Genomic DNA, 25048 nt, shown 5'->3' on the forward strand with positions numbered 1-25048 from the left:
TGAATAATTAAAGGAAAAGTATTCAGATACCTCCATCTTATGAGGGATCATCTGATGAACTCTCCTAAATAAAAATATTAAGATACCCCCACCTTATGAGGGATCATCTGATGTACTATCACCATAAGAAACACCAACCAATTCATTTTCTTTTGCCTTTTGGCTTTATCTTGTTAGGTAAGAACATGTTAATTTCTTTCTACGACAATTGCGTGAGTCTCAAAAGGTCGAGTTTCAGTAGAATGCGAAGTTAGCATTGTTCATTACAAAAATACAAACGAACAGAAACTTTTGAGCCGAACTACGACACTCTGATTCCTCAAAAGGGATACATAAGCATTAGGTCGCGGGGTCTAAACGAGCACAACTTTGTAAAAACTTCATTCTTTTCCCCGTATTTCTTTTTTGCATGCATTCCCTTTTAGCATTAAGCTTTAGACCTTTAATTTAGCACTCTTATATTAGACAACAAGAGTGGATCCCGTTGAGTACGACAGACGTGATGAATGCTAATACTTTCCCCTTGCGTAACCGACTTCCTTATCCTTTCTCTTGATAGTGAGACTTTGTCTTTAAAGTTACTACACATATATTAAAAAAAAAGTAATGATTGAATTAATAAAGATAACGCTTTTATAAAATTATCCTTAATTATTATTGGTTTTGTCATAATTTAAACAGCGTGTAAATAATATATTAGAAATAAAATTAGTAAAAGTTAATTAATATTATTAGAAAAGTAAAAAGTTTTAAGATAAAACTTACTCTAACTTTTAAAGCTAAAACACACTTATTTTAGGAGAGAGTGTTTTTAATTTGTGCAACTAGCCAATGTAGTAAAAGCAATTATTCCATGGCAAAAATAAAGAAAGAGAAAAAAAAATTACTAATCACACACACATGACCAACCAAACATACTAATCACTTTTATCAAAAACAAAAACAAAAAACATAAGCAGCACAAATTCCCATGAATCTTAATCCAACGGACAAGATCAAACCTTAACAAAATCAAACGGTTTCCATTAAGCACAAATTCCTTAATCAACTCACGGATTACGATGTTTCACTTTCAGACCAAATGTGGAGCCCACACAGTAGTACAGTCTACTCACAAAGGCGGGAACCCAAAGAAAGAAGCATGGCCCTTTGCTGTCATCAGATGAGTTGAGATGAGACTGTGATGATGAGAGAGAAACAAAACAACTACTGTCATATAAAAATTTGTTTTTTTTACTTTTCTTAGAGAGAGAAACAACTTTCACACTTCACACAAAAACACAATCATTCATTTTTCACTATACATGCTTTGTATGTGTGTATGTCACTGTTAGTGTTAGTATAGCACTTAGTATAGCTCACAATAACATTCTAGTTTCTGAGAAGGGTTTGTAATTTTGTTATTCTGTTTCTTTATTATTCTCTTACACCCTTTAATTTCTTTTCAACTTTTTGACTTTCTGTTTTGTTTCCAAGGAAAAAAGGAAGCAACTTTGTTTCTGGGTCCTGTTGTTTTTTTCTGTTGTTGGTCACTCATTGCTACTAAACTAAGGAATAGTTCTTTGTTTATGTTCTTGTTCTTATTTGTGTAAAGGTGGAAAATTTATGGGTGAGTGAAGAGAAAAAAAGATGGGTTTTTGTAGAAAATGATAAGGATTCTATGAAGGCTTCTTTGTGAAGATTTTGGTTTGAAAAATGAAAAGTTTGTGGAATATGCTTATGCCTATGCTTATTCTTATTCTTATGTTTGTGCTCTTTTTGAACAACCCATTTTTGGATAGAGTTTAAAAATTGAGTCTTTTTTGGAGTTATGTTAATATGAGTTTGTTTCCAATTTTTGTGGTTGTGACTTTGTTTCTTGTTTATGGGATTGATTTGTGGTTGTGACTTTGTTGGTTGTGTTTTGATGTTTAGGAAAAGACAAACCCTTTTTTCTCTTTCAAATAGGTTGTTGGTGTTTCAGCTTCTTGTGCTGTTCTTGTTTTGTTTGCATCATGATAATAGAGTGCAATGTCATGGGAGATTGAGTAAACATGTATCTTATGAGTCTCGATCGGGGTCGGGGTCGGAATACAAGGATGATTCTAAGAAGATTATTGTTAGTGTAGTTTTAGGAGTGATCACTGGATTAATTGGTTCGATTCTGTTTGCGTTTGTGATTCGTTGTGTCGTTCGGTATCTGAATAGAACGCCTATCCTTAAAGGACCGGTGATATTCTCGCCGAAGATTGCCTCGAAGACACTCCAATTAGCTTTGTCGAAAGAAAACCATTTGCTCGGTTCGAGTGCGAATGGGAAGTACTACAAAACTGTTCTTGAGAATGGTCTCATAATTGCGGTGAAAAAGCTTACACCGTTCGAGAGCAATTCGCAAGAGAGTAGGAGAAAATCGGTGAAGAGGAAGATACAGATGGAGCTAGAGCTTCTTGCAAGCTTGAGACATAGGAATTTGATGAGTTTGAGGGCTTACGTTCGCGGAAACGATGGATTCTCGTTGGTTTATGATTATGTGTCGACCGGGAGTCTCGCGGATGTGATGAATAGGGTTAGGGAAAATGAGTTGCAGATTGGTTGGGAAGTTAGGTTGAGGATTGCTGTTGGTGTGGTGAAGGGTCTTCAATATCTTCATTACACTTGTGTGCCTCAGATTTTGCATTTCAATTTGAAGCCTACAAATGTGATGTTGGATGCTGAGTTTGAACCTAGATTGGCTGATTATGGTTTGGCTAAACTTCTACCAAACTTAGATAGAGGGAATTCTCTCAACACCCCTCCCGAATGTTTCCTGAATTCCAGGTACAACAACCACCAAATCTTATCCTACTAATTATTTACTGTGTCAATATGTCAGTGTAGGTGTCAATATTATGTCTGGTGTCAGCGTCAATATTGTCTGGTGTCTGTATGATTGTCAATGTTGTGTCTGGTGTCAATATTGTGTCTGGTGTCTGTATGGTTGTCAACGTTGTGTCTGGTGTCTGAATCACTTCTCGATGATGGTATTGAGATTGAAATTCGTGTTTTGAAATTTCAGCAGGTACACAGAAAAAAGTGACATATTCAGTTTTGGGATGATACTAGGCGTTTTATTAACCGGTAAGGACCCTACGGATCCGTTCTTTGGAGAAGCGGAGAGAGGTGGAAGTTTGGGATGTTGGCTGCGACACTTGAAGCAAGCGGGCGAGGAACGAGAAGCTCTGGATAAGAGTATTTTGGGGGAACAAGGTGAAGAAGATGAGATGCTAATGGCTGTTGGGATTGCTGCTGCATGCTTATCTGATATGCCTGCTGATAGACCTTCAAGCGACGAACTTGTTCACATGCTAACACAGCTTAATAGTTTTTGAACCAAATTTTTCGGTTTCTTCACAAGTTTTTCTTTGTTCTCTCTTTTCCTATACTAAGATGTATAGGTGTATTTGACTGTTTTGCATGATCATAGTTTTGATGATTTGGTTGATGTTTTCTGTCCTTTTTATCTGTTTTTTTTTCCACACTAGTCTATATATTATGTTTGTAAATCACTAGTGATCTTAACAAGTTCTGTTTTCTTAGTCAGTACTAATTATTGAATCCTAAGATGACCATCACATCGACTTTGTTAAAATCATTTTCTATAAACCAAAGTGAAAATATAAGCATAGTTTGTTCTTCTGATTTGAATGTCTCAACTTTATCATTTCATTGAAAATTAATAAACAAAGTTGATTAGGTCCAATAATATCATAAACAAAGTCCATTGATATTATTGTTTTGGATCAAAGAACTGGTTACTAACTTCCATAGTCACATTAAACCCTAAAAACTTGAAAAGAAACAAAACATTGCTGTAACCAAAATTGGCAACAACATACTTGACAGTCAAGAAATCACATTAACCAAAACCTCTAAATCCTAAACAACATTCCCATAATCAAAATCAGAAACATATTCAATCTTATCTTTGGTCAAACAAAGATTGATTCTATACTTGGAATAGGTCAAAATTGACAAAACCAAATTTAAAAGATCACTAAATCTCTAAGAGTTCTAAACCTACAATGCGATAATTGGCGATGGTTGTTGCAGGTGAAGAACTCTGAGAAATTTCTTGATTTTGCACCGTGATTTCGGTGATATCCAAACAAAAACTCATTCGATCTTTCGATCCATTTTCCTGGCAAGATTTCTCATCTGAAACCTCCAAAAGAAGAAATAAGCCAATCCAACACCAATCAAACCAAAAATCCAAACATGATCATCTTGTCCTTCTCTTGACCTAATCTCAGCAATACCAAAACCCTCTCTTCCACCATCTCCCAACATCCCTTCATTCAAATGTCCATACAACACATACAATCTCCCCTTTTCTCCAACTGTCACCGACGTCGGAAACCGTCGAACATCAACCTCCAGTCTCTCATACACCGATCCCTCTCCCCAATTATCCATACTCTTAATGAACCATAATTTATTCATCGGCGATACCGCGATAGCGACGTTCGCGTCGCGAACGACGATATCGTCCGCGCCGATTAGATCCTCGGTTAATAGAACAATCCTTGCTGTACCGTCGATTTCGTCTACCTTGAAAAGCTTCCCGGTGCTTGATTGGATTACCAGAAGGTAGCCTTTGGAGACGTAGGTGATTCCGTTGAGACCTAACGTGGATTGATTGGTTGTTGGCGAGGTGAGGAATAGTGGAGATTTTGAGAAGATTGAGGATTCTCCGTTGACGGTTATTTTCCAGATGAAGTTTCCGGCGGAGTTTGTTACAAATGCGTTACCGAGGTGATCGACGGCGACGTCGTTGGCGGCGCATGGGGAGGATTCGGATTCGTGGTTGTCGTCGGAGCAAAGGAGGGGAGTGAGGAAGATACGGCGGCGGGAGAGTAGATCGTAGGCGGCGAGGGCGTTGAACGGAGGGAGGGGAGGGTGGGAGTGTACGACGGCGAGAAGACGGTTGCGAGGGGAATCAACGGCGAGGCCGAGGAAGGATGTGTCGGAGGGGAGAGTGGAGTCGGAGATGAAGGTCTCGACGATGCCGGCGTCGGAGACGGCGGTGATGATGCGTTGGCGGAGGGAACCGAGGAGGAAATGTTGAGCGCGTGGGTCCCACGCGAGGGATTCGGGGTAGAGATTGGGTGATCGGAAGTTGATGACGTGTGCGTCTCGAGAGAGGATTGGGCTTGGGCCCAATAAGAAGATGAATGTTATGAAAGTGATGGTTTTGTGTGATAATGTGATTAACATGTTGTTTTTGTGGTGATAATCTGAATTAGAAGAAGATTAAGCTTAATTACTGAGAAGTTTTTGGAATTGTGTTTGTATGAGAATGGTTAAAGTGAAGGGTGAAAACGAGTAAGAGGGTACATGCATAAATAATAAAATAAATCAGGGAAAAATTAAAGTTATCCCTTTTACCATTTCATATAGCTTATACTATTTTGAGGTATGTTTAGATTTATGGAATAAAATGAGATGATGTGATATATAATAAAATTATATTGTTTGGATTATAGATGAAACATGATGAAATTCATTTCATCAAATTCTTTAATTTTTATTCTTTTAAATTTGGAGTGTATATCCATTTCATCTTTGAACTTAAATTTTGTGAATTAAAAAAGAGTAGTTGAAGGAGGAGCTTCTACTAATTTTCGTAATTAAATATGACAGAATAACAGAAAAACATAAGGCCAAGCAACATTCCTATTCAACGCAGGAAAACAAACAATGCTGTTACAACACCAACAGAACAGCAGGACCAAAACACCCTACAGCCGCTATACAAAAGATGATACATAATTGAAATTATTGAGCTGCCACCAATCAAAATACGGGGGCAACGGAACACCAGTGGAGCTAATTCCTAACGCACCACCGAACCGAAGGCACCAGACCCGCAATAAATAGGACAGAGCCGAAACCGCCGATGAGCTAATCCACCCACAATGCCTGATAAAATAAACTCTACACTCTACAGCTAATCCACCCACAATGCCTGATAAAATAAACTCTACACTCTACAGCCTCAGGACACATCAACTTCCTTGGAACAAAAAACAGACGGTTGATGAAAAGCTGTCAAACAGGCCGGACTGTCGGGGCAAGTGTTGTTCCTTGCTTTCCAATTACTCCAAATGCAAGCAAACCAGACCGCTGTGACTTTGATATATGCGCTTCTGCCTCTGCGGATTAGAGCCTCAAACTCAAGTCTAATTAACTAGTAACTAAATTTTGTTTACCCGTGTAAATTAGATTATTAGACTCAAGTGTAAATATGGTGAGACTGGTTGTAGTTATTATACAATAAAAGCCGTGCACATAATAAACTAAAATGGCCAGGGTTATATAGAAAATTTATGATTTGCCTTGCTCAAGTTTTGTTGCATATAATTCTTCACATCTATTTTCCGCTTATGGTTTAGTTAATATAAGATGTGGTATGTGGTAGAAGCACGCTTGGTCATCCTCCTTCCATGACTATGCCTTATTCTCCTACAGTCTCAAATATTTATTAAATAGGCACCTTAAAAATTTATATTATACCATAAAATTAAAACCAAAACTCACATCTTAAAATTTCAAGGAATAAAATCTGCTTTATACTCCTACAAGTCATTCTGAAAACTGATAATAAATATTAGTTTGGTAGATCCATTTTCTGGCATTATCATTCAAATGAAACTGTATAGAGAAATACAAAATGGAACACAAGACATCTAGGAATAGTTTACACTCTACAATCAAGACCAATGTTCTGTACTATTTCCCTATGCAGTTACATTGAACGATAATGCACAAGAAAATGCTGAGTAAAACTGCAAAAACAACCTCAACAAAATGGGACATGATTCTTTAACATCAAACTTTGGTAACACACATTCAGTGTCTATATGTTAATGCTCAAACAAATACTATTAACTAATACAAAATCAAAACTATATCCAGCATATTAGTTCATATATCCATAGCATCATCACCGGTCTTGCTGGTTTTAAAATCTTTAACTGCCTTCTCAAAAGTGCTCCTAACATGCTGGCATATAAGCATCAGATCCTGACAACCATCTTTTAACACCTCACTTGCTGGATCCCCTACAGATACAGAGAGATATGACACATTCAACCAAAATTATTGTTAGATATAAATCATACTACAACTTCAACCAAAGTCTTCTGATAAGCTCAATCTAGTATCTAAGTGCAGAAAATAGCAGAAGCAAGAATATAATAGGAAAGGAATGATTTTTATTGAATATACTAGAGTTCAAATGGGATCTAGTAGTACAAAGCAAATGCAGAAAGTTTAGGTTTTGCAGAAAGATAGAAATAAAGGAGGCTCTTAGAGAGGCCTAGTCTCTCCCATGTGGGTAATCACCACTCAATTTCTGCGTACCAGAAAGAATGACAGTCACCAATCATTTATTCTCATTTTCCTAGGATTCCTTTCCACTAAAAAACTGCCAGCTGGTCTAGCCCATGTGCAGCACTAACTAATTAGTTTGTCCTATTCTCTTTCTCTCTCCTTCCCCTTTTTGCGTTTTCTTTCATAAAACTTCCCATACCTACCAACTCCCCCCCCTTCAAAACCTTCCTTGACCTCAAGGAAGAATGCTGGAAATTCAGCCTGCAACCTTTCAGCTAATTCCCAAGAATTTTCAAACTCTGGCAGATCCTTCCATTTCACTAACACCTCCCATCCCCCCTGTTCAGTTCGCCTGTAATCAATTCCTCTTTCAGGTGTAGGTTCCAAGTACCATTCTTCATTTATGCAAATTGGTAATGGCTGGGGTTCTACAGTAGGCACCACAGCTTTTTTTAATAGAGAGACATGGAACACAGGATGCACTCTGGTGTCCTCTGGAAGCTTGAGCTTATATGCCACAGATCCAATCCTTTGGATCACTTCATAAGGCCCATAGTATCTAGGACTAAGCTTCTGGTTAAGCCTCTTGGCTAGCCTTTTCATCTTGTATGGCTGGATCTTTAGATACACCATATCTCCTATATCATAAACCACTTCCCTTCTGTGCTTATTGGCTTGATTTCTCATTGCATCTTGAGCCCTCAGGAGCTGCTCCTGCAATTCCTTTATCATCATGTTCCTTTCCATAGTCAGTTTGTTCACCTCATCTACAGCAGATCCAGGTGTATCCCCTCTAATAAGCACTGGAGGAGCTCTCCCATATAAAGCCTCGAAGGGGGTAGTCTTCAAGGATGCATGGTAGTTAGTATTGTACCAATACTCAGCCCATGCCAACCACTTAGGCCAGTGCTTCGGTTTAAGCCCTGTCACACACCTCAAGTAAGTTTCTAAGCACCTGTTTACCACCTCTGTTTGGCCATCAGATTGAGGATGGTAAGCGCTACTGTACTTCAACTTAGTCCCTGCCAATTTGAATAATTCTGACCAGAAATTGCTGAGAAATACCTTATCCCTGTCAGAAACTATGGATTGAGGAAAACCATGCAATCTGATCACTTCTTGGAGGAATACTTCAGCAACACTCTTTGCTGTATATGGATGACTAATAGGAAAAAAATGGGCATACTTGGTTAACCTGTCCACTACCACCATAACAGTATCTATTCCTTGGACCTTAGGTAACCCACCAATAAAGTCCATTGATATGTCACTCCAGACTTGTGTTGGAATAGGTAAAGGCTGCAATAACCCTCCCGGTGTTAATGTCTGGTACTTATTCCTTTGACACACCTCACAAGCTTGCACATATTCTTGGATTCTCCTTCTCATGCCCTCCCAATAAACCACACTAGCAACCCTTTTATAGGTCCTTAGGTAACCTGAGTGTCCTCCAACTGCAGTGTCATGGAATTCTTGGAGGATCCAAGAAATTCGAGGTGAATTCTTAGGAATAACTATTCTGCCTTCATGATACAGCCTCCCCCCTTTCAGCTGGAAACCCTTATGGCTTGTAGGATCTGAAATTAAACCTTGCACAATACTCTTCAACTTGCCATCCTTTTGAATTTCTTCTTCCAACCCCTCCCAAGCCTCACACTGAACAGTAGTAATGTGTACATACTGCATCTGCCTGGACAATGAATCAGCAGCACTGTTCTCCCTTCCTGGTTTGTACTTGACTTCGAAATCAAACCCTAAGAGTTTGGATAACCATTTTTGTTGCTCTTCCCCCATAATCCTTTGTTCAGTGATGAACTTAAGGCTTTTCTGGTCTGTATGAATCTTAAAGTGCCTGCCCAATAAATAAGGTCTCCATTTATGAATTGCAATCACGATGGCCATCAACTCCCTCTCATACACCGATTTCTGTTGGGCCTTGGCAGATAATGTTTGGCTCATGTAACAGATGGGTTTCCCTTCTTGCATTAGGACAGCTCCAATCCCTTGCCCTGAAGCATCAGTCTCTACTATAAACTCTTTCTCAAAATCAGGCATAGCCAAAACTGGGACAGTGGTCATAGCAATCTTCAACTTCTCAAAAGCTTCTTGAGCCTCATTACTCCATTTAAACCCATCCTTCTTGAGTAGTTGTGTTAGAGGCCAAGCAATATTCCCATAACCTCTCACAAACTTTCTGTAGTAGCCAGTAATGCCTAAAAACCCCCTCAATCCTTTCAAATTTTTAGGTACAGGCCAATGGAGCATATCTTCTATCTTCTTAGGATCTGCAGATACTCCTTGTGCAGAAATGATATGCCCTAAGTACTCTATCTCCTTCTGGCCAAAAGAGCACTTTTTCTTGTTGGCATAAAGCTGCTGATCTTGCAGGACCTGCAGAGTCATGGTTAAGTGATGTTTGTGTTCCTCCATACTTCTACTGTAGATTAGTATATCATCAAAGAACACCAAACAGAATTTTCTAAGGAAAGGTCTCAAGATTTCATTCATCAGGGCTTGGAAGGTAGATGGGGCATTTGACAATCCAAAAGGCATCACTAAATATTCATAGTGTCCTTCATGTGTCCTAAAGGCTGTCTTCTCTATATCTTCCTCTTTCATTCTAATTTGGTGGTACCCAGATTTCAAATCCAGCTTAGAAAAAATAACTGCTCCTCCCAGCTCATCTAGCAATTCCTCAATTACAGGTATGGGAAATTTATTAGGAATAGTTACCTTGTTTAAAGCCCTATAATCAGTGCAAAACCGCCATCCTCCATCTTTTTTTTTCACTAACAGGACTGGGCTTGAGAAAGGACTGACACTATGCCTAATAATTCCAGCTTGCAACATTTCCTTCACAATCTTCTCTATCTCATTTTTTTGGAAAAATGGATACCTATAAGGCCTTATATTTGGTACAGCAGCTCCCTCCTTGAGTCTAATAGCATGATCATGCTTCCTTATAGGAGGAAGCCCTTTTGGTAAATTGAATACTCCTTCAAATTGACCTATAATATCTTCTAACTCAGTATAACCCTCTTCTGGAGAAGATTTCAGGGGTTGCACATAAAACCCTATTCCTTCATCACTCAAAGCCTTTATCATGGCTTTCATGGAAGCTTGCTGAGTGCACAGGGCAGGATCCCCTTGTATGCTATATTTCTGCCCTTCCTTCTCCCATTTCAAATACAACTCTCCAAAATTGGCTTCAATATCTCCCAAACTGGCCAGCCAATCCATCCCTAACACCATATCAGTGCCTCCTAGATCCATCAAAAAGAAATGTTGATGAAAGTTCACCCCCTGCAGCTGGAAATTCAACCCTTCACAGATCCCTTGGTAACTGACCCTTTCTCCATTCCCTACTTCAATCACATAAGGAGGAGTTTCTACTAGCTTCAATCCCAACTGTTCCACCAGATTAGCATCAATGAAATTACTGGTTGCTCCTGAATCAATTAAAGTTTTCATTTCCTTACCCTGCACAGTCACCCACACTTTAAATGACTTGTTAGAAGTCAGTCCTTGTTTACTCTGCATTGACAGTTGCAGAATTTTGAATTCTTCTGTTTCCACCAAGTCTTCAGTTTGCACACCTTTTCCTCCTGTTTCCACTTCTTCCTCATCACTACTATCCTCACATAATTTCAAACTCATATGTTTGAATTTGCATATGTGCTCCTTATTCCACTTGTCCCCACACTTAAAACACAATCCCTTCTTGCTCCTTTCCTCCAATTCTGCAGGATTTAACCTCCTGCCCTTGTATTTCTCATTGTCTCTACCACTGATTTTTTCTCCCTCCTTCCTTGAACCCCCAACTTCTGAAGGATCCCTAATCCTTAAAGGTCCTCCCTTATCTCTCCCAGATCCACCCTTCTTATTGCACACTTCATTTTTCTCCTCAATTAACAAAGCTCTGTCCATTAAGTCTGACAGGCTTTGACTCTCATAGAGTTTAAGCTCAGCTTGAATCTCTTCTTTCAATCCATTCATAAAAATGGAGTCCAGCATAAACCTCTCCTCCCTCCTCAAAGGAGCCACAAGCATTTCAAATTTCTCCATGTATTCAACAACAGTCCCTCTTTGTTTCAAACTCAGCAGAGGTCCCATCGGGTTATGCAGTAAACCCGGTTGAAATCTTCTCATAACCGCCATCTTAAACTCTTCCCACGTCCTCAACGGTGCTTGCTCCTCCCACCATTGATACCAGTTCAAAGCTTTATCTTCCATGGCTAAAACAACAGCATCTAACTTATCACGCATCCTGACCCCGTTTAAATGAAAATACCTCTCAACCCGAACGAGCCACCCGTATGCGTCTTCTCCTTTGAAAATAGGAATTTCCAGCCTTCGCCTACTTCCCATGAAGCGAGACCCGTTTCCACCACTATGACGGCGGTTTCTAGGTCTGGATTCACGCGAAAGCATACTTCTTACGCTCCCCTCATCTTCGTCGTCGGATCTTCCGTGATTCCTACCCGGTCGTTCCTGAATCAGTTGGCGGATCTGCTCTACCGTTACTTGCGGTCTCTCTTGTTGCTCTGTCACCATCTGTCGGATCTGCTCTATTGTCCCCTCGAAGTTGTTCATCCTCTGTTCTATGGTGTCTACTCTGTTTTCCATGTTGCTTCTCGTAACTACCATTCACGGCGCAGCTGGAAACCAAGGCTCTAGATACCAAATTGATAAGCTCAATCTAGTATCTAAGTGCAGAAAATAGCAGAAGCAAGAATATAATAGGAAAGGAATGATTTTTATTGAATATACTAGAGTTCAAATGGGATCTAGTAGTACAAAGCAAATGCAGAAAGTTTAGGTTTTGCAGAAAGATAGAAATAAAGGAGGCTCTTAGAGAGGCCTAGTCTCTCCCATGTGGGTAATCACCACTCAATTTCTGCGTACCAGAAAGAATGACAGTCACCAATCATTTATTCTCATTTTCCTAGGATTCCTTTCCACTAAAAAACTGCCAGCTGGTCTAGCCCATGTGCAGCACTAACTAATTAGTTTGTCCTATTCTCTTTCTCTCTCCTTCCCCTTTTTGCGTTTTCTTTCATAAAACTTCCCATACCTACCATCTTCTCTCATAATGTGAAATCGATTAAATTGATCAAACAATATCATAATAATGGGAACAGATTTTGCTTGGCTTGTTGTAAAAATAAAAATGGCTAGGTTCAAGTTATGTAAATTGTTTACAACAAATAACAAATAACTGGTCTGCAGAATAGAAAATATTGTCTTGCAAAATATGAAATTGGAAGCTAAGTACACACTCTTGTTATTATGATTAAAAATCGGATTTTTGGCATTAGACAATGGAATAAATTTGCAAACTATAGTCACACTGTATCCACCCTGACACAACTTATGTTTCAACTTACCAGTTGTCTGGACTCTGACATTAACACGATTTTCTGAAGGATGTGGAATGCTATACCCAGAAAATGTCACTCTTGGACTGCAAGAAAATAGTAATTACTCTTATAAGGATATATTTTGCTGAAAACAACAATGATTAAGAAAGAGATGGAAAAGACTGCCCATAGAAAGATATAGATAGGAAAATGCCAAATTAAACATACATTTATATTATGAACTCCGAAACTAAAATCTTTCAAACTCCAACAAAAGAAATCCAAACTTTACCTATGCAGAACAACAAAATTATTATAAAGTCAAACTTCTTGTGTCAATGACATGTCCTTGTCTCTCCCTAAGGGATGAGAGCAGTGTTTCCGAAGGTGGAAGGCCAAAATCTGCCACGTAAACACGCTCATGGCGGCACTACGGCTGCAATTTAATAACACTGGATGAGAGGCATGGGCTCTGTTAATCAGTCTGTTGTGTAACGAAAAGGATAAAGCTGGATTCATGTTGAATTTGTTGAGAATTATTTCCTACTAAATAGGGTCGGCTACATGGATCAACTTCCGCCATAGAATCAACTCTTGAGGCAGAACAATTATACTTTAAAAGAACCAAACACCTCAAAATCATTCCAAAATCAATTCTACACCTCTAGAATTGTTTTTGCCTCTTTCAAAAACTAAACCGAACATACACAAGTCTATTATGGCTAATAATAAATTGAAATTTATGGAAGGTGCAAGGTTATCTTCTGCCTCTAGAATACTAAAGCTAGACTACTTATGGGATAAGTACAGTGTTGTCGATCGCAAAAAATAGTGGTTTGTCAAAATTCGAATATCCTACACTGCTATAGCTATTATGTAATAGAAATTTGTACAACCTATTTGGATAAACAGCTTATTTATGGCTTATAACACAAGTGTTTATCAAAATAAGTGCTTATGAATAAGCTTGCATAATCTATTTTTATAAAAAGATAACAAAACTCAAATTGTTTTAACCAGTTTTAAGTTATTTTCGTAAGTTAAATTAGAGAACTTATAAAAAGAAACTCAAAAAGGTTTAAGAAATACAAGCTGTTTTGACTAAAAACAGCCAAACAGTGTCACAACATATCCCAATAAGCTAATCCAAACAGACTCTCCATATAAAGTATCACATAAAAATAACAATTTGTCGAAATTCTGCTATGATAAGGTTAAATTGATCACTCCTATTTGATATTGTCCTTCATGCCCAGAGAAGGCAACATCAAGTTTATCCTATGCTCTGTTATCTCTAGCGATTGCGATTTTAGCTTATGAGAAACATTTTAATTAAATTTAAATTTCTTTCCTAAACAAAATTTCACATTCTATCAAACTCCAGATCATAAACAACAACAAAGAAAAAAGAATGAAGGTAAGAATTTGTAAATAAAATAACTAACTCTTGATTCAAGGTGAATCTGACAGAATTAGCGAAAGTGTGATCCTCATCCACAAGACAAAACGTTGATTTACTCAAATCAGAGTACGAACCATGCTCCATCTCTTCCAATCAATCTGCCACAAAAAAATTAACAATGGTAAGAAACAAAACAACAACTATGATGAAAATCGCACCGGAATTGCATCGGCGATGCATGAGAGGGGAGCGGAAAACCTGTTTCCGGCGGGAGTGAAGAACTGCGACTGCGGAGATGAGTTTGAGCGCGAAGTGTTGTTTCTGATACAACGATGGTAAATCTAGGGTTTTTGTTTGTTAGGGTTTTGCGAATTTTGAATTATTTTTTATTCAAACTATAGATAAATTGTTCAAATGTATTGTTATTATTTATTTATTTATTTATTTTGTGAATCACAATTTATAAGACCGTTTTATTTTTAGAAAATGGTCTTCAAATATATGGCTTTTTTTTTTTACCCGAGGGCAATTCCGAATTTACGTAGTCTTGCTCATAAGCATCAACCTGATGTTATCTTCCTCTCGGAAACGTTGGCTAAATCTCAGAGGTTGGGAAGCATTAGAGTGATGCTGCGTTATAATTCGTGTTTAGTTGTTGATGTCGAAGGCAGGAGCGGTGGCCTCGCTGTCCTTTGGAAGGATAATATACAGTGTCAAGTTCTTAATTTCTCGAGGAATTTTGTAAACGTTCTAATCCAAGATGAGACTAGAGGTGAATGGAGGCTTACTTGCTTCTATGGTTATCCGGAGAGGAGTAGACGGCGCCAATCTTGGGATATGTTACGGACTCTTCGAGATATGTCGGCGGGTCCTTGGTGTACTATTGGTGATTTTAATGATCTACTGTCGCAGCAAGATAAACGTGGTATCCATCCCCATCCGAATTGGTTGTGTGAAGGGTTTCGGCAAGCTGTCGGTGATTGTAATCTTATGGATCTTCCCTTGGTTGGTCATCCGTTTACGTGGTTGAAAAGCCGTGGGAGAGTGAATGCGGTGGAGGAACCGTTGGATAGAGCTCTCGTTAATCAGGGCTGGTTGGATTTATTCCCTAATGTGACGCTCACAAATCTGTTGGCTTCGTATTCTGACCATAACCCTATTTTACTTCAGTGCAGCAGTGAGCATCGTATTCGTGCAGCTTATTCCTTTAAATTTGAAAACAATTGGCTCAGGGAGGATGATGTTGAGGATGTGGTTGTGCATGGGTGGTGTAGAAGAGAGGGTGTGGATGTTACTGACCGTATCACTTCCTGTGCTAGTGAGTTAGCTAGCTGGAACAAGAGAAAGAATAGTGGACAGAGAGAGGCCAAGGCTGGTTTTTTGGCAACTATGGAGTTTTTCCGTGGTGGACAGGATACGGTTTCGGCATCTCATTACCTGGATGCTCAGCGTGAATACAACAAACTGATTGTCAATGAGGAAATATTCTGGAAACAACGTGCTAAAATGTACTGGCTTCGGTGCGGGGATCGGAATACAAAATTCTTCCATAGGTCGGCTACTGCTAGAAAGAATTTTCAAAAGTTGGATATGCTATTTGATAAGGGTGAAACTGAGGTTCGTGATCAGATGGGCTTATGTGGAATAGCGCATCGTTATTTCGATACTCTTTTTGCGGCAAAGAATGGTGATTTTGATCCGGTTTTGCAACTTATTCAACCTGCTATTTCAATGGAAGACAATACCATGTTGTTGGCTAGTATCACTAAAGAAGAGTTGTTTGCAGCTCTTCAACTCATGCATCCCGATAAATCTCCTGGTCCCGACGGTTTCAATCCGGCTTTCTATCAGAAGTTTTGGCATATTTGTGGCGACGATATTTTCACAGCAGCTGCTAGTTGGCTTGATCGTGGCTTTTTTCCTTCGTCCCTCACTAAAACTAACATTTTTTTAATTCCAAAGTGTGCTAATCCTCATAATATGAAAGATCTTCGATCTATTTCCTTATGTAATGTCGCCTATAAATTGGTGGCTAAGCTGTTAGCTAATAGGTTGAAAAAGTGTTTGGCTAAGTGTGTTTCGGAGGAGCAGTCTGCGTTTGTTGAAAATCGTTCCATTTTGGATAATGCAATGATGGCGATTGATATTATCCATACTCTTAAGCGGAGAACAAGAGGTACTAAGGCTCATATGGCTTTGAAGATTGATATTAGCAAGGCGTATGATAGTGTGGACTGGGGTTTCCTTAGAGAAATGTTAAGGAAGTTGGGCTTTGCGGATAGGTGGATTCATTGGGTGATGATGTGTGTGACAGATGTGAGTTATTCGGTTCTCTTTAATTCGGATAAAGTTGGACCAATTAAACCAGGAAGAGGTTTGAGACAAGGTGACCCACTGTCACCTTATCTCTTTATTCTCATTGTTGAAGGCCTCTCAGCGCTTATCAAAAATGCTGTTGCTCGAGGAGACATTCATGGTGTTCAGATATGCAGAGGGGCACCTAGCGTGTCCCATCTGCTTTTTGTTGACGATTGTTTTTTGTTCTGCAGGGCTAATATTGCAGAGGTGTCTCACCTTATGGAGTTACTTAAAATCTACGCTACTGCTTCTGGACAAGAAATTAATATGACGAAATCAGAGGTTTTCTTCAGCCGTAATCTCAGTTTTCCAACGCAAGAGGATATTGCGAATATGATGGGTGTCCGACACGTGCTTGGTACTGGTTCTTATTTGGGTCTTCCCTCGATGATAGGCCGTAGTAAGAAGGAGACTTTTGCGTTTATTAAGGATCACATTTGGAAGAGAATTAATTCTTGGAGGGGTCGATCGTTGTCAAAGGCGGGTAAAGAGGTGATGAAAAAATCTGTCTTGCAGTCTATTCCTTCCTATATTATGAGTGTGTATGTTATTCCTGAAGGGGTGGTGAAAGATATTGAAAAGATGTTGAATTCTTTTTGGTGGGGGGGGGGTGGTGGTGGTCATAAAGGTATTCATTGGCTGGCGTGGGATAAGTTGGTTTGTCCGAAGAGGGATGGAGGATTAGGATTTAGAGATTTTCGGGCGTTTAACTTGGCTATGGTAGCTAAACAAGGATGGAAACTGTTGTCTGAACCTGCCTCCTTAGTTTCCAGATTCTTCAAAGCAAGGTATTTTCCTAATTCCTCGTTCTTGAATGCCAATTTGGGTTCTAATCCAAGTTTTCTGTAGAGAAGTCTCTGGAAAGCTAAGGATGTTATGTGTTTGGGCTGTAGGTGGAGTATCGATACCGGGAGTAATATCAAAGTCTTACATGATCCGTGGCTTCGGGGTAGTACAGATTTTCGCGCCAGTGGCCCGTTCCCTGAAGGTGTGTACAACCTTACGGTACAAGATCTCCTCTTACCCAATAGTAAGTAATGGAATGTCGGTGTTGTTAACTCTTTATTTGAACAAGTGGTTGCTGATCAGATTTTGAATATTCCTTTGATTGAGGAGGTAGTTGATGATGTTCTTATTTGGAATGAGGAGAGAAGTGGGGCTTATAGTGTTCGTACGGGGTATAATTTGTGGAGAAATTCTTGTTTGTATCTGTCTAATTGGAGGGTGGATGGTAATTGGGACAGTTTATGGAATATCTCGGCACCGCCTAGAGTTAAGCACCTTCTTTGGAGAATTTGTCGAGGTTGCCTACCGTCTCGTAGTAGACTTAGAAATCACTTTGTTCAGTGCCCTTTGGTGTGTCCGGTGTGTGACTTGGAAGTGGAGGATGATTGGCATGTGTTCTTTGGATGCCAAACTTCTAGCTCTTGTTGGCGGACAACAGGTTTGTTTACTATTGTTGATCACCGGTTACAAACTTTTAGTGATGCTAAATCTCTCATCTTTGATATTTGTAGTCGGGAGGATAAGAAAGATGCTGGGCGCTTTGCTATGGTTGTAGAGAGTCTGTGGAAGAACCGGAATAATATTGTTTGGAATAATAACAGGGAAGATCTTGCGAGAATTGGTATCCAAGCTTATTACAATTGGCTTGATTGGTTTAATGCTCGGGATGACCCTGGTTTGAATAGTGATCCTCAGCTCCCTATGGTTTGGAACCCCCCTACTGTAGGGTGGTTGAAGTGTAATGTTGGCGCAGGTTTTAATAATCACCATCACACTACGAATAGGGCGTGGTGTCTTCGTGATAATTTGGGGAGATTTCTTGTTGCAGGTGTCGCTTGGGATAAAGGTATCACTTCACCTATAGAAGCTGAAGCTTTGGCTATGAAGGAGGCCATTCAGATTGCTATTACCATGAACTTAAATAATGTGATTTTCGTAAGTGACTCCAGTGGTAATTCATGCTATTAATTCTACGGTTTCTGGGAAGTCGGAGTTTAATATTATTATTACTGCTATCCGGAGATTGTTGAGTCTTGTTACAAACTTTGAGGTAAAGTTTATTAAGCGCCAAGCGAATATGGTTGCCGACTCTTTAGTTAAGGCGGCCAATTCTTGGTCTAGGCGTAGTTTCGTTAATGTTGCACCTCCTTGTATTGACATTTATTTGGTTAATGATATGAGTTAATTTTGTTCCTGTAAAAAAAAAATATATGGCTTTTGAAAATTGAGTTATAAATGGACTTATAAATTGATCCTTATTTATCTGAGTTTTGAAATATTTTCAGCTCTTCAAATTTTAGATGGGTCACATAATTAATAATGTGGCAATTCAATTGAGAATTTTAGACTTAAACTATGGAGTTGTTTGTTTTACTTTAAAATAATTGTTTTTAAAAATATTTTTTGGAAAATAAATTAAAATAATAATTGTTTTTTAACTCATTTTTATTAGAAGAGTAACTTTGATATTTAATAACATAAATATATATTATTAAAAATTATTTTTAGGACAAGTTATTTAAAATTATTTTTAAAATTTTAATAACTTAAAATTTTATAATAAAAAGTTAAAATACATAAAATAATATTTCAAAAAAATTTATTTAAACTAAATTTTTATTTAAAACTTCTAAAAAAAAGAAAACTTAGAGAAAAAAATATAAATAACTAATATTTAAAAAAAATATAAAAAACAATTTTTTAAAAAAATTATCTGGATAATTAGATTTAGGGGGAGTCCTACATAGACGCTGCCCCCATGGCGTTAATGTGTTTATGCTTTAAGGTATGCGCCACCCTAGATGGTGCCATAGTGCAAGCCCAATTAGAGATGTCACGTGGGGTGGCGTCAATGTGCTTTTGTGTTATTTATTTTTATTTTTTAATTTTTTGTATAATATTAAATATTTAATAATTAATAAAAAATATATATTAAAAAAATATTACACATTTAAAAAAATAATACAAATATTTTAATGATCATCATCACCGTAACGGCCATCGGTTTCGCACCTAGGCACTTTCCGAACATGTTGAACACGTGGACCCTACCCCTTTGAGGTTTCTATTGTGTTTGGATATATGACCCTTGTTTTAGCCCCTCCATGGGCTCGTTGTCCATGTATTTCAGGTTCCCGTTGTCAAATAGTCGGTTGTCCATGCCATCATAGTTTTGCCGTGGTGGTGAGGGTGGTGGGGTAACGATTTCTGGTTAGTAGCACTCAACACTTGAATTGGTTTGGTAAAAAGGCATTATTGCTTGGGGTGTGTTGTTAGGTGCTACAGTAATGTGACGTCTGCCGGATTAATGGGTCGCTTGGGTTGTATTCCTCAGGTTGGCCCTAGTCGGGGCTAAGTTAAGATATGGAGAGGCCCGCCTCTGGGTGTTGGGTGTACTGTCTTTGTTGTGGGTATGAAGTTTGATACTCTGCTTAGCAATGATATTGGTGTTCGTATAGATGATGGTGTTGGTGTTGTTCTTGGTACTGAGTTTGTTGTCGTTGTCGTTAGGTTGGTTATTGGTTGTGTATTTGTTGGCGGGGGTCGTATAAATAGTACGGGTCGGGCACAAACGGATTAGGCGTGGTAACCGATCTATACCAACTCATATATTCTTCAATTGGTTTCATGAGAAATGGGGAAACGGAGAACCGTATAACAAGTTGGTAACGCCTCTTCCACATTTGACGCCACTCTGGTGCGAATTCTTTTCAATTTTGAATATTTCATTAGTGATTCACTCTGCGGAGATGCCATTGGCCCAAACAGCTTCATCGATAGGGTTCAGCTCATGTTGGAGACCCATATATGGTCTCCAATAAAACTGCATATGGAAAAAGTATTTAATATATTATTTAATATAAAACTTCATCATACAAGAAGAGAAGTGATTCCTAGGTGATGAGATATATTTATCAAGAACACAAATGCGTTAACACCAGTATGTCCCTATTGTACCCCAAAATTTGCCCACCGTCATCAAATATTCAAAATTATTTCAAAATTGGATTTTTATAAAAATCTTAGGTTATTTACATTGACATCTTGAATTTTATAAATATTCGATTTAAAATCTATTTTAAAATATAATAGTTTACTCTTAAATTATTTATATTTTAATAAATAGCAAAATATTTGCCTATGCTTCATATACCTTCAATTGGCTTTTTATTTCAAATAAGTGACATAGCCTAGTTGGTAAGGATTTAAGAGTAAGACTTGCAAGTAAGTATAAGGTCATGAGTTTGAATCTCACTTTCTAACTTTTGACATTTTTTTCCTTTCATTTTGTTTCTAACTTTATTTTTATTTTTTCATTTAAAAAATCACAAAATCGTTTTTTTAATATTTTAATTTCAATTTTCGTATTTTTAATTAATACATTTTTATTAATATTATTTTTTCATTAAAATCATTATTTTATGCAAAAATAGCCAAAAATCATAAAAAATAAATAAAATCTTTTCAAATCAAATCATTTTCAAATCAAATCTTGCACTCGATCACAAAATCATCCAGATTCATAATCTTGCTCACCAAGACTTGAATCAAATCTCAATCAATTTTCAATCTTCAAAACCATGCCAAAAGTATATTAATTTTATTCAACTCTTGACCTAATTCTCATATATAAATAGGACTCTATTTTCACAGTTTTGGGAATTAACAATCTCCCCCTTTTCTAACTTTCTCACGTACAAAAATTCCAAACTAACAATTTTCAACCCTTATTCAAGGAACCCACAATCACCTCCAAAACCTCTCCTAATTCTCCTTCCACAGGTGGGGATCAAAATATTTTGATCATATCTTATTGTTTGTATGAATGCATAGAATGTTTCCGGATCATTTGTTTTGAGAATTAGTGCAGGTATGGTGAATTGCCATGGCTAGGGTTTGTTCGTGATTTTGGGCAACTGTGGTTTATGAACAGGTTTCCTATGGATTGGCCAAGTGGATGTAGCTTTATCCCTTGACCTCAAGGGGGTGGGTTCAGGTCCTTCTCCTTGCAATTTTTTTGGTCATTTATTTTTTACTCCATTAAAAATTCTTTTTACACTTGTTTTTCACTCCATTTAGTTACTAACACTGATCTTCTTTTTATCACTAAATCTCTAGTGATAAAAATCTAACATTTTTGGCCAAAACCTTTATAAAGCCAAATTAGGGTTATTCTTAATTTTTGGCCATAATCTAATTTTCCAAATCATTTAAATATTTAGGTTTAGATTAAACAATTGAGGTTAACAATAGGTCATATTTTCATTAATTTAACCTAATAATTAACTTAACTAGCCCTAAAACCTTTTTCCAAACCCTAATTCTTTTTTTGCCTATTATTCATTTTTGGGAAATTGTATTTGTTAATCAAAGCCTTGTAATAGTTTAGATTTTACTTTCCTGCATTTTTTACCAGTTATTGTATCCGCTCCTGGGTTGTAATAGTTATTGTATCGGAAAAATGATCTTGTCCCTCGATGACCATACAAAATGATGATAGTCCCTTCGAGAATGCTAAGATATCCTTACAAATGTTGCTTTCGATGACTATTCGATGACCCTACGTCTGTCCCTTCACATCCAATAGATAGGATTTCCTACCAATTAATGGCATGGATAATACAATCTCCAAAGGAAACATAATAGAATAGGAAGGACCAATACTTAGTGGGTAGATGCTACTAATTGCTTGCTCACACTAAAAAATTCTTTTCACACCTCACGCTTTCAAAACTATACTTTCAAACGCTTTATCAACACTCTTGAGGACTGATACAAGAATTATCATAAAGTAAACTGCCTTACTATTGGCACTCTAAACAAATATTTTTCAGAAAAACGTTTTGTATACATTCTTGAGGACTGATACAAGAATTATTACAAATCCTGCCTTACTATTGGCACTCCAAATATTTTTCAAAAGCACACACACACAAATCAAACAAAGTGGGATAAGCAATTAAGATCCCATGGATAACCATGGATACAAAGGATGCAAACACCTTCCCTTTGTATAACCTACCCCCCGAACTCAAAATCTTTTAAAGGTCTTTCCTGTTCTTTTATACCTTTCCTAAATTGGATAAAATAAAAGTCGGTGGCGACTCTTGCTAACCACAACATGTTTTGCAAGAAACAAAATAAAAAGTCAGTTCTCCCACCGTATTACAGACCCAAGATCATCGAAAGCTAAGTTATGATCTTATATATCAAGATATCTTACATCTTGTGAGCAATGATCCGTCATTGAAGGTGAAAACGATAATCTCTCATATCGTTACAACATACAACTATACTCCATCTTATTGAAATGCGTGTTTAATAGAAACCAAAGCAATTGAAATTGGGTATGGAAACTGGGAGGACCATACAAACAACTTCCATGTTTCTTAACTGCGCTTCATACTTATGCTTCTGACACCATTTCTATTTTAGAAACATTGTCGGGGCATGCTCCCGACGGAACGTGTGTCCAAGGAAACAGGATATTCCATCGATTATTCTGGGCTTTTCAACCTTGCATAAGAGGATTTGCATATTGCAAACCAGTTCTTCAAATATATGGGACTTAATTGTACGGTAAATACAAAAGGAACCCTATTTATGGCTGTTACACAAGATGGAAACAATAATATTTTTCCAATTGCATTTGCTCTTGTAGAAGCTGAAACTGCTGGGGGTTGTAGTTTCTTTCTCAAGAATCTCCGAACATACTTTTCTCCCCAACCTGATTTCTGTTTGATTTCCGACAGGAATGCTTGCATTGAGTGTGCATACAACAATCTAACTAACAGTTGACACAACCCAACTTCAACGCATGTCTATTGTATTCGACATATTGCACAAAATTTCATGCGAGAGATTAAGGATAAGTTTCTTAGGAAGACTCTTGTTAATGTGAAATATGCATTAACTCAACCAATGTTCCAACATTATCGCCATGAAATCGTATTGTCTAATCCGGATGTAGGCAGGTGGATTGATAATCTTGCCAAAGAGAAATGGACTGGGGCTTACTACAATGAGCAACGATTAGGCCACATGACAACAAATTCCTCTTGCCATTCTTGGTCATTAACTTCACCGTCTTCCATTCTTTGATGATGATTGGCGCTGGTATTATACTGGTGCGTCAATTTGACTCCAAGGAGAGAATGAAGGAAGAAATGAGACTTCGACTCAAGAATGATGTGTAACATGATGCATGCAATGCAGAAGACTTTTTTCGTTTTTGTTTTTTTCATTATTTTCAAGGAATTATTAAGAGAATTCAAATGTAAATACCATAAGATAACTTGTAAAGATAATTTCATTAATAAAGGGACAAGGTACAAACATTCAAGATACAAGAGCTTCCAAGAGCTATAATATAGAAATAGTAAAGAAAGCTAGAAAATCTTTAAGAAATCCTAAGAAGTCTCAATATGATGTCTCCATATCATCTCGGTTCTTCCTCTATTGATTCTTCAACTTAGTCCTTTCAAGCTTTTTAATAATTCCTTTCCAAGCACTTGCTTTGGGAGAAAGTAATTCTTCTTGCTTCCTCTTCTTTTCCATTGCATACCTATCAATCACAACATCCTTTTCCATAAGCCATCCATCTTGGAGGAAAGGCAAATCATCCTTTTCCTTAATTTGTTCATCAATGAGATCATCCATGATACTCTTCTCACACTCTGAAGATTCAAACTTCCTCTTCCAATACTCTATTGATTTCTTCATCTTCTTCAGAGCTAATTGGAGATTTTCCACAGTTGGGGGAGGAGCAATGGCTAAGGAGGTTTTTTCCAAAAGAGTTCGAGTTTTATGAGGAAGATAAGGCATCCTAAGTTCAGCAGCTCTAGAACCAATCCATTCTTCAAAAGGCTCAGGCTAGAGATCCCCTTTGGTCTTCCAATCTTTGATTTCTTTTCTATAAATTGGATGCCAAACATTAGCAATCCTTTCTCTGAGTTCTTTATTCTCTATACCTTCTTGAAAGAAGAAACCACCTAACAAGATATTCCTTGGTTTTCTATTCATAGGATAACCAAATTGACGATGAGCTAGAAGAGGACTATAACTGATACCTCCTTTTATACCAAGAAGAGGCACATTATGAAAATCTCCGCAGCTATCCAAGGTCTTCATCCTACAGAAGCTATATTTGTGTTGGTAAGAGTCATAATCTTCTGAGACTACCTTTGTCTTTCCTTAAGGTCCCAAAAATTAGCAGTCTTTAGTGGATGAGATATGTACCATTTGTATAGCAAAGGAGTATGACAACTAATCATTCCTTTTCATAATAGTTCCTCAAGTGAATGGAGTATTAAGTGCCCTCAAGCAAAGTAGGAATTGGATTTCCCTTTAAGAAGACTTTAATTGCATTAATACCAATAAAATTGTCAATATTTGGGAACAAGAACAAACCATATACAAATAGAGCAAAGACAGCTTCAAAGTCATTCATTTTCCCTTCTTTTGAAAATGCAAGAGCTTTCTCCATCAAAAATTGAGTAGGCAATCCAAGTAATCCTCCTTTGGTGACCATATTCTTTTCAATCTCATCTTTCCTTAAACGAGTGAATCTTGA

General features: G+C 37.7%; 3 protein-coding genes across 4 annotated transcripts; 1 reads left to right on the forward strand and 2 right to left on the reverse strand.

Annotated features, from left to right (window-relative positions):
- The first annotated feature begins 1139 nt into the window (after nt 1-1139).
- On the forward strand, nt 1140-3460 carry LOC131630547 (inactive leucine-rich repeat receptor-like protein kinase CORYNE). Of its 2 annotated transcripts, none has more exons than XM_058901328.1 (2): nt 1140-2796; nt 3038-3460. In XM_058901328.1, the coding sequence occupies exons 1-2, from the start codon at nt 1865-1867 to the stop codon at nt 3345-3347; spliced, it is 1242 nt and encodes a 413-aa protein (XP_058757311.1). In that variant the 5' UTR covers nt 1140-1864; the 3' UTR covers nt 3348-3460. The 2 variants fall into 2 exon arrangements, with proteins under 2 accessions (XP_058757311.1, XP_058757310.1); XM_058901327.1 differs by having other exon boundaries at nt 1148-2796; nt 3035-3460.
- Nucleotides 3461-3814: 354 nt separating this feature from the next.
- On the reverse strand, nt 3815-5384 carry LOC131630548 (uncharacterized). The gene has a single exon (XM_058901329.1). The coding sequence runs from the start codon at nt 5230-5232 to the stop codon at nt 4132-4134; it is 1101 nt and encodes a 366-aa protein (XP_058757312.1). The 5' UTR covers nt 5233-5384; the 3' UTR covers nt 3815-4131.
- Nucleotides 5385-6817: 1433 nt separating this feature from the next.
- LOC131630549 (uncharacterized) lies at nt 6818-14506 on the reverse strand. The gene is made up of 4 exons (XM_058901330.1): nt 14371-14506; nt 14156-14270; nt 12738-12814; nt 6818-7079 (listed from the first exon to the last, which is right to left on the reverse strand). The coding sequence occupies exons 2-4, from the start codon at nt 14254-14256 to the stop codon at nt 6943-6945; spliced, it is 315 nt and encodes a 104-aa protein (XP_058757313.1). The 5' UTR covers nt 14257-14270; nt 14371-14506; the 3' UTR covers nt 6818-6942.
- Between the last annotated feature and the right edge of the window lie 10542 nt (nt 14507-25048).

Source organism: Vicia villosa, unplaced genomic scaffold (genome assembly GCF_029867415.1).
Source record: "Vicia villosa cultivar HV-30 ecotype Madison, WI unplaced genomic scaffold, Vvil1.0 ctg.000696F_1_1, whole genome shotgun sequence".
In the NCBI taxonomy this organism is placed as follows: domain Eukaryota; kingdom Viridiplantae; phylum Streptophyta; class Magnoliopsida; order Fabales; family Fabaceae; genus Vicia; species Vicia villosa.

Coding starts and splice junctions, on each gene's coding strand:
- LOC131630549 (XM_058901330.1), bottom strand. CDS start 14,256: ATGGAGCATGGTTCGTACTCTGATTTGAGTAAATCAACGTTTTGTCTT. Junction 12,815..14,155: donor AGATTCACCTTGAATCAAGA/GTTAGTTATTTT, acceptor ATTTTCTTGCAG/TCCAAGAGTGACATTTTCTG. Junction 7,080..12,737: donor TGTCAGAGTCCAGACAACTG/GTAAGTTGAAAC, acceptor CTGTATCTGTAG/GGGATCCAGCAAGTGAGGTG.
- LOC131630548 (XM_058901329.1), bottom strand. CDS start 5,232: ATGTTAATCACATTATCACACAAAACCATCACTTTCATAACATTCATC.
- LOC131630547 (XM_058901327.1), top strand. CDS start 1,865: ATGGGATTGATTTGTGGTTGTGACTTTGTTGGTTGTGTTTTGATGTTT. Junction 2,797..3,034: donor GAATGTTTCCTGAATTCCAG/GTACAACAACCA, acceptor TTGAAATTTCAG/CAGGTACACAGAAAAAAGTG.